This window comes from Nannobrachium achirus, assembly GCF_963921795.1.
Source record: "Nannobrachium achirus genome assembly, chromosome: 5".
Lineage (NCBI taxonomy): Eukaryota > Metazoa > Chordata > Actinopteri > Myctophiformes > Myctophidae > Nannobrachium > Nannobrachium achirus.
Window position 1 is genome coordinate 75,556,607 of NC_137814.1, and position 20,338 is coordinate 75,576,944.

The window sequence follows — 20,338 nt, forward strand, 5'->3', positions numbered from 1 at the left end:
TTGCTATAATGGCCAAGGGCCATTGTTAACCCTTAAGTTCTGTTCAGATTCACTACACCTTCGTTCTGTTCGGGTCATTTTGACCCGGTGGATATTTGGTTTAAAAAAAACAACACTAATATAAATTTTAACTTAAAAAATCATCATGATACATTGACTTTGACTCAATACCAAACAATTCATATGATATATTTGGTAAATGTTTGCATTTCTGCTTTGCTCTATCACATTAAACACTGAAAGAGCTAGGCGTTTTTACTGATTTAGCTGAAATCCATGTAAAAAAAACTACTTCATTTAATACTGGGCAATATTGCTCATGCTTATAGGAAGGGGGGGAGGGTTCGGAATGGGGCTTCGGAAGGGGGGTGTTAGAAGTGGGGGTGACTGTGTGTCTGTGTTTTGGCATAATACTGTGTATTTCTGTGCTTCCGGGTCAAAATGACCCGAACAGCACTTAAGGTTCAAAAAATATGAGGGGGGTGTAGCATGGGTGTAGTGCAAAAATATTTTTTTTACATGTTCATCTCAGAAGAATCTTTAAGGCCAGTGAGTTTCAGGTGGAAACATTTTTAACTTCTACCTTTTTTTTCCAAATGAAAATGTAAAACGGGTCAAAATGACCCGAACAGCACTTAACACCTTCTAAGCCAAGGGGAGCCCCTTAATGTTAAAACCGTACTATATCGCACATCCCCCCAGGGACTCTCAGTCACGTCGTACATTCCCGGACTTTGTCTTTAAAACCGGAATAAAAGCTTTTGATCCGAAAATCGGCGATCGTCTAACCTTCCCTAGTCACCACTCGTGCACTGATAGCTCATGCAGACCGTGCATGAAGCAGAGGTGACGTCAGCGCCTCTCCTTCTCCAAGGCACCTTCCACCCATCCGTTTACTGTCTACACACTCGAGCTCCTCCTGCAGCCATGCTTGGGGCTATGCTAGCGAAACTTTTCAGTTCTGTTCTTCAGTCACACATGGACTATTTGCGGGGACATTTACGTGAAAGGATCGCGCACGCGAAACGCACGGGGACATCGACGATCGGCCAAAACCCCCATTCTATCCCAACGGAGATCGAGAAAATCATGGTGAGTTACTGGCCTGGGGGGAAAAAAAAAAGAAAAAACAGCGGCGCTGTTCAAGATGGAGGGGCTGCGGGGTCATGTTTATAAACATAATATTATGTCTCAGATCACAATACAATAATAGAAATTTCACGGCTAATCTACCAACCACCATTCTATTTCGGATTGCAACGTGTTAAGGGTTAAAGGATATTTTTTTTCTATTGGCACTCACTAATGTTCATCATAAGATCTAATTATTTCGGTCTACTGGTGAGCGGGGACATCAAAGCCATCAAAGCAGCGGTTTAGTGGTTTGAAAAAGGGATGAAAAGTGATGAGTCATCACTTTTCACACATTTGAGGGGGCCGTTTTAGCCCAAGGAATGTTTTTGTGCAAAACAGATGCTTGCAATGGATTCAGAATCATGAAAAAAAACCCTAGTTTGACCCCTCATATGCTACTTAAAGCATATTATTTTTTACCTTTTTTTCCCTGTAATGTAAAGTTAATGGGACATCGACTCTAGCGGGTGATAACATCAATTAAGCTACTTCTCAGAAAGGGTTATCATACCAAAACGTAAACTAGAGACATGTAGGAAGACAAAAATTTAAAAAACGTACGTTCACCTTGGGTGGTACCAATTTGTGAAAATATCAGTATTTTCCACGGTCTAAATGATGTCCGGGTGTCTCTTCAAAAAGACCTTATGTGGTACAATGTTTTATTGTATGATTCATGTGGGATATTATTCTAATAACTCCTCATTGCAGCCTCACTGAAGCTTGTTTTAGATATTTAGGCTTTTAAGTTTTCATGTTTAAATTTTATATTGTATTCAGATTGTATTCAGGCATCAAGTCAATATTTGTAGACACAATCAACTGTAGATTTAGTTGACTAAAATCTTGATGATATTCAGTCAACTAAAATATGGAAAGTAAATGGAAAGTTATTCAAAAGACAAACAATCAAAACGTATTGTCAAAATCATCGCTGTTTTGAAGTCTTACTAGACTGTCATAAACACATTAACTCATTTGATGCCCACGTGGTGTCAACACATCAATCTCTTTGATGTCTACGTGTGCCCATCGATGCGTTTGACGCGTTGTACAGTAAACTATACTGTACTGTAGCTACTGTACTTGGCTACCGCGGTGATGAAACAAACTCCATTTCCAAAAATGCAGCGCGAAATCACGTGACCAGGAAGTGCTGTTTGCCTCGTTCACTGCCCTGTAAAGCTGCTGCACAAACATGCAGTTTCCCCTGGATCTTTTCTTTTTTTTTCTTTTTACGTTCAAAACGCGGCCTTCTCTACCGGCCGTCACACAAACGCTGTGGCGCAGGATTGTTAAAAACCGGTCCTGACTGAAAGAAAAGGGACACACGAAATAAACAGGACATGTTTGGATTACATTTACTCGGATTACTTTTCTCGCCAGGACCTCGAAGGTAGGCAAAATTGCGGGTTGCCATGGGCACCAGCAAATTAACCCTTGCATTCATCGCAGGCACCCGCTGTGTTACTTAAAGAATTCAATACCACAATGCAGAAGGCTGGTATTCAGGATTTACTCAAGTAAAAGTACAAAAGCATTCGCGTCAAAATGTACTTAAAGTACCAAAAGTAAAAGCACTCGTTATGCAGAACATCTTCCATTTCATGTTTTCAAAATGTATCAAATCTTCTGTGCGTTGTGAGCTTGTAGATCGTCTATTTTCAAATAGCTGAAGGGGTTAATGTATGTTTTATAATAATAATCTAAATCTACAAAGTAACTAAAGTTGTCAAATACTGTTAGTAGATGTAATGGAGTAAAAGTACTAAAATATGAAAATGCTCCAGTAAAGTTTAAAAAAATACCTCAAAATTGTACATTAGTAATTGAGTAAATGTACCTAAGCCCCTTTTCCACTGGCCCAACTCCACACCACACCACTCCACACCACACCGCCCACTTGTGCCAGGTTTTCCACTACAAGGACCTGGGTAGAGTGGTGTGAAAGTGGTACTAAACGTGGTACTAAGAAGTATCCAATCCAGAGTAGGTCTGAGCTAGGCCAAACAGGGCCAAACACTTCATAATGACTGATCACTCACTGACTTTTCATTTAGACCACCAGGATATAGTTGGAATACATGATAATAGATTCTATTGTGTTATAACCACTGTTATAATCTATTATAGTGTATTATAATTATTATAGTAATACATTAATACTTTATAGTGTATTATAATCACAGTTATAATCCATTATAGTGTATTATAATTTAGCATAGTTGCAATACAAATTTATATTTTATTATAATCACAGTTAAAAGGGTAAATTTGTTTCTTACCGATAGGGGTACTTTTGTGTAATGGAAAATGTATTTTTATGTGGTGTGGTGTAGTGTGGTGTGGTGTGGTGTGGTGTGGTCTGGTGTGGTGCCAAAGCTGCAGTCGAAAAGGGGCTTTAGTTACTTCACATCACTGCTGGCAGATACTGTTGTCCTGTGAAGCAATTAGTTTAGAAAACACAATTTTACTTTTCATCTAAATGTTTTATTTTGTTTCAATAACATCATTGCATTAATTGACGTAACATTGAAGTCTCAACGTAAACACAAGATGCATTGGTTTAATTTCCGTGAAGATAAAAACAATACTTTTGAAATGAACTTTCATAGGATATAAAATAAATGGGAAATTACATTTCATAAGATATAAAATGATAAGATAAACAGTTTTTACAATGTTTTCAACATGCTACCATTGTAGTCCATGATCAATAATGTGTTAGGGCATTAACGAAAAAGTCGACAAGTCGACTCAGTCGACTTCATTACACAAGTCGAAGTTAAAAAATATATATATTGTGAAAATAGCCGATCTACATGCTCACAACGCCTCGCGATGCGAGGCCTTGTGAGCATGTAGATCTGCTATTTTAGAGGTATTAAAAAGTCCTTAAATTGTCACTTAAATGTGAAGATACCCTCTATACACTTAAACTTTATGTTGGTTTGTTTACAGTTGAGTGAATCATCTGGGGACCCCCCAACATAATTGGGGGGTCGTGTGTGATGTGATGACGTCATCAAACGACAAAATCAACTTCAACTCGACTTTTTACTGAGTCGAGTCGACTTGCAAAAATCACAAGTCGTTAATGCCCTAACTGAAATATAAATAATAAGGGTAATAATAATAATCTGTTAATACTTTGTGCTTGTAGATCGGCTATTTTCAAATGGTCAATATATAAGTATTAATGGTTACAGTGGCTACAGTGAATTTGATGTACATGAATGTTGCCCGGACCCCACTTTGAGAACCACTGTATTCATGATCTATGAACCTGTACAATATTCATGTTTAAATGTGTTAGACACACAGAGTCCCCCCCCCCCCCCCCCCCCCATCGCTATGGAAACCTAACCATATTGATTCTGTAAACACCCCCCCACCCCCGACCCGTTCTTGATTATTACTTTATGATACAACACCCTGTCTGTCTGTCTGTCTGTCTGTCTGTCTGTCTGTCTGTCCTCACACAGACACACAGAGGAGTCAGTGTCAAACATAAACCCAGCATAGAGAGGTTCAGTGAATGTGTTCTGGAAGGTGTACAGGTGTGTCAGTGTGTCTGAGGACACTGTGTAGAAGGACAGAGTCCCAGCAGGACAGTCCACATACACTGCTGCTCTGTTGACCTCCTGACCCCTGTGACCCCCTGCTGCTCTGTTGTAGTCAGAGGGACGGAATGGGGGGGCAGTGATCCTACTATTGTGTTGGACACCGTAAAAGTCTCCATGGTGAACATCACTACAGAACAGACCCCAGGACTGCTCATTCCTTCCAAGCTCACAGTCCTCACCGTTTCCTTTCCTGTTGATTCCTCTATAGGTCAGTGCTATCTGAAGCTGTCCACTCCACTCTACCTCAAAGTATGACCGTCCAGTCAGACCCTCTGTACACAGAACCTGGATCTTTATATCAAACCTGTCATGATGATCAGGATATGATTGATCCTGTTCCACCCGCATCACCTTCCTGTTGTTGTCAGACAGAGAGAGGAGCCTGTGTGCTGTGTTTGTGTCCAGAGTGAGACGATGGGAATCTGATGAGAAAACAACAAACATTAAACACACGCGCACACACACGCACGCACGCACGCACGCACACACACACACACACACACAATGCAATAACTGATGTGCTGTGAGCTTGTAGATCTGCTATCTTTAAATAGACAACATGTAAAATATGGATGAAGACGTTAAAATGAGAGTGATGCTGTTTCACCACATTTTGCTGGGGACCCCCTGGAACCCCCGAAGACCCCTGGAACCCCTCAAGTACCCCCTGGAACCCCCCAAGGACGCCCTAAAGTTTTAACCACTTTAACCCTTCATTGACTGGTGTCTCCCAGGGCTCTATACTTGGTCTGTTCAGTTTTTTCCTCCACACTCCAAATCTTTGTTGAAAATAGCTGATCTACAAGCTCACAGCGCGTCGCAGCATAATGCGTTGTGAGCTTGTAGATCTGCTGTTTTAATGTTCATGTATTAAGACATGTCCAACATTGGGATGCAGGGTTTAAATGGTTTAAAGAAGGTTCTTTGGGGAATCATTTGTGGTTGAGAGCTTGTAGATCTGATATTTGGCGTAGAGGGAAACAGAGCCCTGAGGAACTCCAGTCAGTGACGTGGGTTTAAGTGTTTAAAATACACACTAAAATCATTAAGATAATGTTTTATTCATTATAAATCAGTTCCAGATTGTAGCTTTAATTAACCACTTGAACCCTAGTGACCCTATTCTGGAATAATGATTCTAAAATAGCAGATCTTCAAGCTCACAACACATTGTGAGCTTGTAGATTAGCTATTTTATCCCTTCCCTAAAACACCCTGAACGATGCTCCACACGTCCCAGACTCTTCTCCCTTCCCTAAAACACCCTGGACGACGCTCCACACGTCCCAGACTCTTCTCCCTTCCCTAAAACACCCTGGACGACGCTCCACACGTCCCAGACTCTTCTCCCTTCCCTAAAACACCCTGGACGACGCTCCACGCGTCCCAGACTCTTCTCCCTTCCCTAAAACACCCTGGACGACGCTCCACACGTCCCAGACTCTTCTCCCTTCCCTAAAACGCCCTGGACGACGCTCCACACGTCCCAGACTCTTCTCCCTTCCCTAAAACGCCCTGGACGACGCTCCACGCGTCCCAGACTTTTCTCCTGAATGTATTAATGGACACCTTTACAATGTCACAGGTTCCATAGGGGAGATCAACTTACTACACCTTTAAAAAGACATCGTTGAAGGTTTTTATAATATACCTTGACTACAGGGAGGGAGGGGCCAACAGAGTATACAACAGTGTATGACAGACAGACAGACAGACAGACAGACAGACAGACAGACAGACAGACAGACAGACAGATACTCACAGAGTTGAGGTTTAATCCAGTCTTCTCCTGAATGATTCACACTGTAGAAAATAGAACAATGTTAAACACAACACCTACCTAACACTATTATCTCACACACACACACACACACACACACACACACACACACACACACACTCACACACACACACACACACACACACACACACACACACACACACACACACACACACACCAGTGTCTCCAGTTCAACATTGTAAGGAAACGCTGCACTAACCAACATGGACACAGTCCAAGTCTACTCACTTCAGAGTCTCCAGTTCAAAATAGTAAGGAAACACTGCAATAACCAACATGGACACAGTCCAAGTCTACTCACTTCAGAGTCTCCAGTTCAACATTGTAAGGAAAACACTGCACTAACCAACATGGACACAGTCCAAGTCTACTCACTTCAGAGTCTCCAGTGCAGCAGAGAGCTTCTTCAAACCAGAGCCTCCTAAGTGGCTGAAGTTCAAGTCCAGCTGTTTCAGATGGGAGGGGTTGAAGGTCAGAGCTGAAGCCAGAGAAGAACAGCCTTCCTCTGTGAGCCCACAGCCTGACATCCTGCAGAGAAATCCATATTTAACAAAGTGCTGTTGATGTTCAAGAAGAGATCCACACAGAGAGAAAACACACTATTTATTTACCTCAGGATCTGCAGTCTACACTCTTCACTCTTCAGTAGAGCAGAGAGTTGGTCCAGCTGTGTACCCGACAGGCAGTTGAAACTGATGTCCAATTCTCTCAAATGGGAAAGATTAGAGCTGAGAGCTGAGACCAGGATGTTGAATCTTGTCTGTGTGATGTTACAGCCAGCAAGTCTGAAATGACAGATTATAGATCTGGATGAGTTTTGGAGTAGAGACCAAAGAGATGGAAAAAGAAAGCAGGCAGGAATAATGTGAAGTTAATCATCGTAATCGTAAACTTCCAAAAGGCAGAAGCAAGTTAACAACAGATGATCTAGCAAACTGACATAGAGGACAGACAGACAGACAGACAGACAGACAGACAGACAGACAGACAGACAGACAGACAGACAGACAGACAGACAGACAGACAGACCTGGTTAATTATCAGGTGAATCACAAGTTTCAAGTTTTAGATCTCAGCATGGCTCTAATAACTGTACCTTATATTTATTTCTAGTCAGAGTGGGTTACCATGATATCAACCTTATTGACTAAACTAAACACAAGAAGAGTGATTAAAATGACTCTGACTGCTGTGTTTACACCAGTTTGACAGTCAGTGATTGTTTAAGTGGATGTGATAATTCCCTAGCAGCCATGATGGATCACTTGTTGTGATGAAACTTGGACCGTTTCATGATTCTGGTCAGTGTGGAAGACCATCAAGTGAGCTTTATTCACACTCTTCTAATTATAATTAAACAATAAATAATAAAACAGAACTAATCAAAATAATGCTGGTTATTCAATCTGACCTCAGTATCTCCAGTTCACAATGTGGACTCTTTAATCCAGCAGAGATGATCTCCACGATTGAATCATTCACGTTGTTATAACTGATGTCCAATTCTCTCAGATGTGAAGGATTAGAGCTGAGAGCTGAAGCGACAATTTCAAAGTCTGGCTTACGGAGGTCAACACCAACAAGTCTGTAAATGTAGATTATGTCAAATCAGAGATTATCATAACATATTAGATCACGTTCATTAAGGAGATTAACTATGAGAATGTAAATCTAGTTGTCCAGATATTAACAGGTCATGTAAGAACAGGGAACCAGAAAACGAAAAAGTGAAAGACTAGCCGTGAGTCACGGCTAGTCATCTCGGGTGGATTCATTATTCACTAGAGCTTTTATTACGTTTTGTTTTGTTTTTTGTCTAAAATGTAATAAAGCCACAAAAGCATCTCAAAATATCTAGGCTACATTTCACTTAAACGCCAGAGCTTAACTCTGCATGTAAATAAGACTTTTTTAAATTAATGTGAGAGATCGGGAGATAATTTTGTTGGTCCTCCCAGAATATGGCTAAAATGCTAGTCCTAGCCAGCCTGTGTTAGCCCTTTGTAGCCAAATGCGGTAATATCGAGACTCCATTACTTAGCGATATTTATTCCGGTATTTATTCCGTTCATTTAATGCCACGTATGTTCCAAATTAACCATGTTATGTTGTTATAATGATTTAATCTATTATTTATCTATTATTTATTTAATTATTATCCGGTTTTCTTCTTCTCTGGTGTGGAAAACATTTATGTTTCCTGCCTGCAGGCGTCTGTGATTGGCTTCGACTCGTGACGTATGTGTTTTACTTCCGCAAACGGTGCAGTCCTTTGTCGTTGAGTTAGCTTAGCATTGAATAGAACAGTGTCATCGTAAAACATCTAGTTTTAACGTTCAGAGCGTTTTTTTTTTTTGGACAATAAAACATTGACAGGAATGACAGCCAGGGGAAAAATCCATCAGAAGGACACATGGAATGTAATCATTCCCTCTGTTACGACCCATGGCTCGAAAGAGTCGAACATGACGCACTCAGATACCAGTTTGCAAAATATAGATTGAATTTATTTACAGTGAGGTGAGTCTAGGTGAACAATTACAAGGTATTATTTTCTTAACAATGATAAAATACAGTAGCAAAAATAGACGTCTAGAACTACTACAAGCTCATTAGGTTAAGGCGAATATTGTAATAAGTTAGATAATGTGTCTAGGAGTATAGGGAAGCGGCCGAGCCGTTCCCTAGGCGTTGGCTTTTAGCCCAAACAAAAGATAACAAGGAAACAAACTACTTACAGAACCAAAAATAAATAACCAAAGCAAAACAGTGGAAACGAAAACAGGGTCTAACAGAACTAAAGAGAACGTTGACTTTCCTAAGGCCAATAACACAATATTAACCTAACAAAAGAAACAAAGATAATAATAACAATAATAATAATCACGGCCAACGATCGTGACACCCTCGACGTCGGAAAGTTGACTTATTAGACTATTCTGGATGACTGTATATTAGTGGCTAACGGCTAACGCTAACGTTAGCTAGCACTAGCTGCAGGCTAACGCAGGCATCGTATACCCAACTCTATTGTTGCTCTTCTACAAGCTCACAACGCAAGGCGGTTAAGCCTGTAGATTGTGGTTTATTATCAGATCAGATCCTTCTGACTGAAGTTACACAAACACACTTTTTAGCACATTTAGCTGACCAATTTCGATGGTCACAAGTTATGGTGTTGCGCACGTAGCTTCCCTTAGAGCAACGTGGACTGATGAAAACGGGTGCCCCATAGAACTTTGTGCCACTATAGGAAGAAATACTTTACTTTTCTTATTTACTTAAGTAAAAGTATATGCCCACTGCAATTTGGATATAATCTGTTACAAGTAGAAGTCCGGTATTAAATAAATATATTTTTAAAATAGCAGATCTACAAGCTCACAATGTGAGCTATTTTCAAATGGCCCAAATGTGTATAGGCTACAATAACAGCTGAAGTGGTTAATGTATGTTTTGGGCTATTAAAATCAAAATCTACAAAGCAATAACTAAAGTTTAAAACATTCATAAACCACTTTAGCCCTATGTTATACCAAGGCTATTTGAAAATAGCCGATCTACAAGCTCACAACGCATTGCGGTGCGACGCGTTGTGAGCTTGTAGATCTGCTATTTTCAAACATTTTGTACTTTTACTTTTGGTACTTTAAGTACATTTGGATACCAATACTTTTGTACTTTTACTCAAGTACATTTTTAATTCTGGACTTTTACTTGTAACAGAGTGATTCTACATTGCAGTATTGATACTTTTACTTAATTATAAAATGTAGGTACTTTTTCCACCACTGTGTAAACGTTTGTGTTCTCATGCCAATAAAGCTTCTTTGAATTGAAGATTGGCTCTCTACTTCCCCATGTGGTGGAGTCAGGTCATTGCAGGTTAGAAATGTATTTAAAACTTGAATATCTCAAAAGTACTATTTCAGCATGGCATCATTCTATAAGCCATATCTTCAAAACTGTTGGGTCAATCTCCACAACCAATATATCATTTTGTAGCTATGATCCCCAGCTTTCAAATGAAATGAAAAAATGAAAATGAAAAAAAGCTATGAACTTGTTCTGTGATGTAATTTAGTAATTCCTCATAAAAATCTAAACCTAGGCATTGACAAAGCTGTTTTAATTTTGGTAGCAAATTGTGATGTAGTTTTAAGTCATATCTAGTCATCTAGAATATTTTAGTTGATTTACTATCATAAGACTAAATATACAGTCTATAGTCGACTAAAATGTATTTTGGCAGGCTGTGATGGCTTCGTAATGCCCGATTTGCTGCATGCCAAAACTAGCTAATTTACAAACTCATCTACAAGCTGACATGTCTGTAACATGTTGTGAACACATTTATAAAGGTTTGCTGTCTGCCTCCATTTGCTTCAATTCTTTTTTTTTATTTTTTATTTTTTTTTCATTCACCATAAAGAAATGTTGTACACACTCATAGCTTTTATGCTAGAGTGAGTTGTTAATGTGTGTATCTTCACATTTAAATGTTTATTTTACATACATTGGAGCAACCCTACAGTATAATATTTTAATTTAATAAAATTTTAGTGTAATTTTCATGTGATGACTATAATATTTTCATTCTTAATAATAGTATTGTTTTTATATATTATAAATGACAGTCATCATGTGATTAAACATGTTAAAGGGACCACAATGGAAATAAATCTGGACTTCATTGTGCCTCCTCCTCAGATGGTTTTAACTGTACTGTTATTGATTTTAAAACAAACTAAACTAAATTAAACGCATTGTTTATAAGGCCATGTACACCCCTCCACTAATGGGATGGTCCATTTCTCAGGTGGTATGGTCCATTGTCATTGTGAATAAGGCAGTAAACTTGACCCTGGCAACTACAGGGCAATCTCAATCCTTAGTTCCATCTCTAAGGTAATGGAAATCAATGTCTATGAACAGGTGGCTAAATATCTTGAAGAGAATAAACTGATCTACGAGTTCCAGTCTGGCTTCAGAGAGTCCCATTCCACAGATACATGCCTCATCTATTTGAATGATTACATCAAATGTGAAATTCACGATTGCAATTATTGCGGCATGAAGGCATTTGACACCGTCGATCATTCTATTCTGATTGAAAACTCAAAGCTATTGGTCTTGACAGCACAGCAGTGAGATGGATGCACTCTTACTTGGTGGGGAGGGAACAGATGGTGGAAGTCAACGGAACCCCCCTCTCAGTAAACTGTGGAGTACCTCAAGGGAGTATACTTGGACCACTTGTTGTTCTTAATGTACGTAAACGACATGTCATCTGCTGGTGACTGCAATCTGTTTCTGTTTGTGGATGACTCGACTCTCCTAGTCTCAGGCAGAGACATATGTGACTGAGGCTGGTGGAAACGTCCAAATGTCGGCAATTTTAAAAGTCAGAAAATGCGAAAATAAGATTGATTTAAAATTTTCTTTGTTTTTCGTTTTTGTATATAATTAACAGTTTGAATATAGAAGAGGGTTTTCATTCCATAAGATATCTTTGTTAAGGTCGGTATATGAAAACATTAGTGTAGCAAAGTTGCCTTGCTTTGGGAGAGCTTTACTGCTGAGGCGGAGAATGGAGCTCTTTAGACTTGCATAGCGATTTCACGGGAGCACGATTGGTTTAAGGAATGCATTGTCTCGTATTTCAGCATGCCCATACAGCGTGCTATCTGCTTGTAAACAGTCTACACACAGTAACTAACTTCATCTCGCTAATGTTAACGGTTTGCTGAAGACAGTATTCTGGAAGGATGTATTTTTTTATGTATACATCGTGATCTCAGTCGCTCTCGGACGCACAAAGAAAACGTGGGGAAAAAAGAAAAGAAAAGCTGCCTTCTCTGTCCTGCGGGAAAAACCACAGATCTTCTCGTAATGGACAGCGTATCTCACATCTCAGCCTCTCGTCTGTGGTAAAAAATAAAACCCCGCCGCTCACGAACGCTTCTTACCTTTTGTGAACATTCTGTCCAAAAAGTAAAGGTCCTATACACTTCTCTCAACTGTTTACCTTTCAAGCGTGGAAGAAAATCCAATCAGCGTGTTGAAATAAAGAGTTTATATCGCTCGTTTGGTCAGCCGGTGCATTATTTTCCCCACTATTATTCGTTGTGTCTATACCACGTGACCAGGGGAGGTAGCGTCTCTAAAAACAAAGGACCGGCTGACAAAATGAGCGATATAAACTTTATTTCAACAAGCTGCTTCGATTTTCTTCCACGCTTATGAAGTAAACAGATGAGAGACCGGCATAGAGATACGCTATCTATAGCGTTAGCTTCACGCTAGCGCTGGCTGTTTGTTTATTATGAGAAGCAGTGGCTAACGGCTAACGTTAGCTAGCGCTAGCTGCAGGCTAACGCAGGCATCGTATACACATCTTCTACAAGCTCACAACGCGAGGCGGTTAAGCCTGTCAGAACCGTCAGATTATCCTTCTGACTGAAGTTACACAAACACTGATGATGTTACATGTAGCACAGTTAGCCGACCAATTTCGATAGGTCACGAGTTACGGTGTTGCGCACGTGCATTCCCGTAGAGCAACGTGGACTGACGAAAACTGGTGCCCCATAGAACTTTGTGCCTTTGTGGTTAATGTATGTTTTGGACTATTAAAATCAAAATCTACAAAGCAATAACTAAAGTTTAAAACATACATAAACCACTTTAGCCCTATGTTATACCAAGGCTATTTGAAAATAGCCGATCTACAAGCTCACAACGCATTGCGGTGCGACGCGTTGTGAGCTTGTAGATCTACTATTTTCAAACATTTTGTACTTTTACTTTTGGTAATTTAAGTACATTTGGATACCAATACTTTTGTACTTTTACTCAAGTACATTTTTAATTCTGGACTTTTACTTGCAACAGAGTGATTCTACATTGCAGTATTGATACTTTTACTTAATTATAAAATGTAGGTAGGCCTACTTTTGTAATACACTATTTTAGTGAAAAATAAAAACTACAAAAAGAAGAAAATGACAGGATGAGCATATAAGGAGGGAAGGAGGTAGAAAAGACCACTGGCCACTATTTCTGACATGGCTGCAAGCACTATAGCACAATATATTACCACAGGTCTACTACTAAATAGTAGTTTTAAATAATTGTAGTGGAATAAAAGTACATTTGAAGTTGACAGCTATACCACTGTGGGTGTGGTTTGACTTGGGGGGAGTGATTTAGGGGTGTAGGTAAGTACCTATTGTCCCTCCCATTGTCACACCCACTTCTGGCTACCTAGAGGTGTCAAAATGTTCCTTGCATTCAAATGGCTTTTTAAGCACTTTGGGTTTTATGGTGCAACAAGTTTAAAATGTCCATAACTTCTTCAAATATGCTCCAATTTCAACAAATGATACATCATATGAAAGCTTAGATTCTGTACTTGGATAATATGTACAAAAAGAAATAATAAGAATAAGAAAAATAACCAATGCAGACATAAGGAACAAAGTACCAGACCTAGTCACATATTGCAGGTTGAAAAGGCCCTTAACTGTGAACTAAACATGATCTGCACCTGGCTCAATGACAACAGACTCTCAATTCACCTAGGTAAAACTGAATGTATCCTCTTTGGATCTAGTCAGAAACGTAGCCTAGTTGAGAACTTCACAATTAAAGTAGTTGACACTGTGATAGAAAGAAAAAAAACAAAACACATCTGCTACCTGGGTTGCATCCTGGAGGCTAACCTATCCAGTGAAAAAATTACTACCAAGGTAATCAATAAAGTCAACCAACAAATTTGTTTCTTGCAAAGGGTTGCCCCGCTGATCAATATTAAATCCCGAAAGACACTAGGAGGTGCTCTTATTGGCCCCTCATTGATTAGTCCTTGTCTGGTATCGCGACGCCCCAGCTGCCTTAAAGTTAAAGCTCCAAACAGCCCAAAACAAACTAATTAGGGTTGTGCTTGGACCCACCTTACCGATCATCACCACGAAAGCGTGGGGTGGCTCAAAGTAGCTGACAGAGTACAGCATCTTGCAATGGGCCTGGTGTACAAGATACACTACACCTCCAAGATACCCATGTACCTGACAAACTACTTCTTAAAGGTCAAGGATGTTCACGATCACAACACCAGAGGCAGCTCCACTAATCATCATAAACGTAGATTTAACACTAAACAAGGCTCTAACTCGTTCTCCTGCTATACCATCAACATGTGGTTGAAAGCCTTAAAGGAGAGCAAATCCCTAGCCTCCTTCAAAATTGGTATGAAAAGTCACCTTCAGACAGCTGCTACCCGTGACTTGTAAATAGACTAAGCCCCCATGCTCCCCCCCCCATTTTCTTTTTTCTGCCTTTGTATTTGATGTTATGCTTTTGAAACTGATATTATCCTAGATAAAGTACTATGTTCTATCCGTCTGTCTTTCAATGTTATCTGCGATACATAAAGTGTGGTTCCTGTGGAAATAAGCCTCGGCTTTCTAGGATCTCCTTTTAGTTGACCTTGTACCAGTGATTTGTACTGTCATGAAACTGTACTTTTTTCTATTGCAAACTTCTAATAAATCAATCCAATCAATCAATCAATAGTACAGAGGACTTGAGTTGTCCTGTTCTGTGTGGCACCATGTTCCTTGTTCCCTGTTGGTGTGTATTTTACACTCTGTTTTACCTGGCTTTAAGACTAGCCTTTATTTATACATTCACAGGATACCACCTGTCACTATTTTAACTGAGACCTGATTATTATTGGATATTTTACGTTAACTAGCACTCTCCACTGGGTGAAAAGAGAGATTATCGGACGGGTATACTGCATTCTATGACAGGTATATTCAGTAAATAAACCGGCATAAACATGAGATAATCAGCCAGATAATCAGTCATATTCAGCTCGGTATATAGCCGAATTGTACCACTACTTAAGTATTCGTGAAACCCTGCTGTGGCTGCTGTCAGAAATCTCACCTCAGAAGTCCCAGGATTTCTCACTGGTGGGAGGGAATTTTTCCCCCTCCCTATACCTGAATTTCCATTGAGCATGTGCACTAAGCCAGCTGTGATTGGATGTGATCTGTGGGTGGTGTGTGTGTGTGCGCGCGTGTGTGTGTGTGTGTGTGTGTGTGTGTGTGTGTGGGGGGGGGGGGGGGGGGGGGGGGGGGTATTCATGGACCCCCCTCCACATTGGGTCCATTATATATTATATATATTATATATTATTGTATATTTGTATTCCAGTTAATCATTATTCAGTATCCCAATTTTAAAAAAATAGCAAAATAGCAGATCTACAAGCTCAAAGTGATATTCTAGTTAATCATTATTCAGTATTCCAATTTAAAAAAAAAATAGCAGATCTACAAGCTCAAAATGGGTTGCACTCACTGTGTCACATAGAATTAATTTATGAACAAATAGGCATCAGTCAGGTAAATTGTTTTTATTGAGAGAAACACAACAGAAAAGCATAAAGTTACAAAATATTTAGATGGTGCATACATGGTGTCAGTTTTCAATTACAATTGTGGGGATCCTTGACATGAAAACGCATGTATATCAAAAAACTAAATAACAGCAAACCACATCTAAAAATAATAATAATAATAATAATCTAAAAAGGTGTAAATAGTAGTAAGACGTAAAAAAGATGAAAAAATAAAGGAGTGCAAAAGGCAAAAGAGCAACAGGAAAAGAAAAGAGCATCCTCAGATGTACATGTGCAAAAAGTTTGACATATTCTATACGCCAACAGCATATTTTTCCAGTAGTTGCTACTGTACTGTAGGCTACTGCCCACTGAGCAAGTTGGGGGTTAAAACGCGTTCAAATGACGTCTTCGCCGTAACCGGACGTCTAGCTAGATCCGGTCTGTGACGAGTTTAAATTTTAAAGTTTTTTCAACGGCTATACATAGACTAGACATTGTATCACCGTCATTTAAACACGGTTAGCGGCCGCCGAAAGTAGTGAAAATGTAGTGAAAATGATGGCAGCCAGCAGGGTTTAAAATCATTATTCCTTGGTTCTGAGAGCCATATGCTACCCGAACCACCGCAGCTGATCGTATTTGTAATGATTTCTTACACTGTTATTATTTGACACTGGGAGTTGACGGGGTTCGAACTCTGGACCTTCTGTTAATGAAACCTGTGCGCTACCGCTAGACCACGGCACAGCTTGTTACTTATGTGTATTCCAGCAGCTATTAGTAGTTGACATATCGCCTCCCGCTGTTCGTTTGAGGTCGGTGCATTTTGTTTGACAACACAAACTAACTTTATATTGATGCATAGCTATAAAACGATTTTATTTAATCATTATCGTATGGTGGGGGTGGGGAGACATGCAGTCTTGTGTGTTTGTGTCTGTTGGTGTCAGAATGAATTATGTAACTCAGAGAAGTAATAGTATGCTGTCATAGCAGCACCACGGCATTATGCCATTATTTATTACACTTTTAGAATTTTTCAAAGGTATTGCCCAGCACGTCTTTTAGACGGCTATAAGATGTGCAATGGCTCAGTGGATGCAATCAACTATTAAGGTAGAACCGGGAGATACTGTTAGCATCCGATAATGAACAACTTGATAAAAATGTATTAAAAAAAAAGATGGTCTAACACACGTTTGTCCTAAACGGTGATATATCGTTTAAATGGAAGCGTTCAGATGACGGCTACAACTAAACTAGACTATATAGTGAAATTGGCTCTTAAAATTACTTTAGTCCAATATTTGAAAACCAGGTGTGGATATTAAAGCTGTTTTTTTAATCAACAAGTATGGAATAATGGATTAAATGTAATCAGCTACAATCGGTCTATAGACAGACTGACGATAGACGGTTCAAATGAGGGCTAACCATAACCATTGGTCTAAATGACGGCTAGTGTTTACTGGGTGTACTTAACTTTTGTAAACATCTTCACAGTGTGTTCTATGTGCAACAGATTAATATTCAACTTCACAGTATGCAGCATTCAGAAAACATTTGTAGAAGAAACAACAAATTGTAAAAAAGGGAAAAAAATGGTAAAATGGTGGCGTAAAAAATGTTCAATTTCTAAATTAAAATGTAACAGCGACTGACAACAGTTCTACTCCCACAAATGGGACAATAATTACAAAAATGAGCAGTTCTGTGCAGTGTATCGCTGGCTGAACAGTATCCCCATTTCCTCACCGTCCAAACTGGACAACATAACCATTTAAGTCATGGTACTGTTTAAGAGAGCCATGAATGGGCGGTGCTCTCCCAGTGCTTCTCGGTGCATGCACGTTGCAGAGAGCGGAGAGTTGAGCATCTCTTTCCGGAGGAGGTGAGACGATCCACACCGCGCGCCCATCAACTTCAGCATCCTCCTCGTCTGACATCAGCTCCCAGCATGCATGCGACCACACAGCTCTTTCTTCATCTGTCTCCAGATATGCACTCCTGGTGGTCAGCAACAGCTCTTTCTTCATCTGTCTCCAGATATGCACTCCTGGTGGTCAGCAACTGTAAAACATAGAATAGCAATTAATTGTATGTATTTAATTACCATTATTACATTGATACAACATATAAAACATAATAACAACTTAGCTAATGTGTCTTTTTACTACAATATGTGATATTATTTAATTGGTTTAATTACACAGTGATACAGCAAAGAACAACAAAGAACAAATAGTTATCTTTCTTGTGGGGATAGTTTGTGTTTGTTGTTTTCCGAGTTGTGCAAACGTCTTACAGATTCCTATAACAAAGAGAATGATTCACAAAGTTAGTTAAGAATAAAGGCCTCCTCGTATTTGGTGGACACATACATGTCCAGACATGCAAACAGCCCCAAGGTGAAAAAGGTGACACATTTTCCAGGGGATAAAATGTGCGCGAAATTTTGGACCTTTCTTTACTGAATTTGCACGTTTCTAACTCGGTTAAACAATGACTTACTCATACATATCATACATATGCAGCAAAATTGGACTTGTTGCCTACCACCACCAATTGTTCTAGATATAATAAAGAAAATTAAATCTACAATAATATAGCCTACAGATATACCGGTAGTTATAGGAATATCCTAATATTTAGGGACTATCCTAATATTTAGGGAATTATTTAGGTGACAACTTTTTTTGGTGCAAAATTGTTTGCCGCGCGGAGCAAAATTTCTGACCTTTTTTGGGTCAGTAGGTTGAATTTGCACGATTCTAACTGGGTAAAACAGTGACTTACTCATATACAATACATGCAGCAAAATTGGACTTGTTGCCTACCGATTGTTATATCTAGATATAATGAAGAAAATTATAAATATAATATAGCCTACAGATATAGTTATAGGAATATCCTATAATATTTAGGGACTTGTCTTTAATAGACAGGCATAGACAGAGACACAATGCACGCTGTGAGCTTGTAGATCAGCTATGTTCTATCTTACTTCTTAAATAGGCCAGTGTTTTCTAAGATAATTTCTTGGATTTTTATTTTATTTATTCATGAAATTAGAAGGGGAAAAAAAACATTTATTTATTTTAAATCATTAAATGTTATTCTTTTTGGGGGAGAATGTTTTTTGAATGTTTTTAAATGATACAAAACTAAATGTAGGAAACCAAACATTAAGGGACCCATAAAAATGTTTTCGCGACCCACAAATGGGTCCCAACCCAGTGCTTGGGAAACAGTGTTGTAAAACCACAGATGATTGTTGTATTCTCCGCTTTGAGAACTGTCTGTGACTCTGCCTCATTTTTCTCTCACCCTCTCTCTGCCACATCTTAAAATAAAAGCGAGAAATCTCTGTTCTGTCTAATAAGAGGCAGATGGAACGGCATGATAGCGTTGATTTAGCGTTAGCTCTGCTCTGGTCCAAAGCGACAGTGGAGTTCTCCACTAACGCTATGGACCACAGCTAATTTAGCGTTAGCATGTAGCAAAACTATCGCATCGCCGTTGAGGAAAATCAACAAACGTAGGCTATAATCGATTATGTCACGTCACCGCATCGATGTAGAATAGCGACCGCATCGTGACACAAGCGAAATAAAAAGTCCAATCCACAACTACACCACACTATCAATCTCAACGACAACCTAGCCAAGTTTATTTACTGTTCTCCGTTTGAGCTCTCCGCTCCGTCTGACTGGCTGCTGAGCGCTCCGCTCAGCTGCACTGTGTTGACGTCACAGGCAAGAGAAAGCGAGCGCTTGATTTGTTCAAAAATAAAACGACCATATCCCCCATCCACCTTCACTACTACTGCACTGACACACCGGACGGAGCCAAGAAGAGAAAAAAGCGCTCCTCTTCTCACTGCTGCTCAACGCAGCCTAGATGACATGACACCCCCCCACCCCCCCAAAATATTTTTACATCGAATCTAAACGAATCACACAAACGATCAATTTGGATTCAAAATGGCAATTTTCGCCGAAAAGCTACAAGTTTGCATGCCTGCATGTCATGTGGAGAACAGACAGACACTGTTAATGAGAACCATGTTAGTTGACTGGCCCAGTAAAGTCACCCCACCCCCACCTAGCAGTGGTCATTTACATTTACAGTGACAAAGGGGACGGTCACTATCTGCTAACTGTCTAAAAGAGCTTAAGTGAGTTCTGTCTCTGATGCCAGTGTCTCACAACTGTAAAATAATAGCAATTAAACAATTTGATGAATTAGAATTATTACTGGAACACAAAGGTCTTACAAACAGTTCCTTTTAACTTACTCTCATTCTTTTTGGCTTGGCTTCTTGGCGTTAATCTTACGGCCTCCTGCAAACAACATAAAAAT

The 20,338-nt window shown here is 39.5% G+C and overlaps 1 protein-coding gene across 1 annotated transcript in view; it reads right to left on the reverse strand.

Moving 5' to 3' along the window:
- The window catches only part of LOC308285307 (protein NLRC3-like), a gene marked incomplete at both ends in the record, with an annotated part of 57,283 nt that overhangs the window by 29,475 nt on the left and 7,470 nt on the right, over window positions 1-20,338 (reverse strand). The window contains 5 exons of the mRNA XM_080726022.1: window positions 4,940-5,182; window positions 6,523-6,563; window positions 6,937-7,089; window positions 7,173-7,346; window positions 7,973-8,146. Coding sequence (XP_080582148.1) covers window positions 4,940-5,182; window positions 6,523-6,563; window positions 6,937-7,089; window positions 7,173-7,346; window positions 7,973-8,146 — 785 coding nt within the window. The remainder of the gene's footprint in view (window positions 1-4,939; window positions 5,183-6,522; window positions 6,564-6,936; window positions 7,090-7,172; window positions 7,347-7,972; window positions 8,147-20,338) is intronic.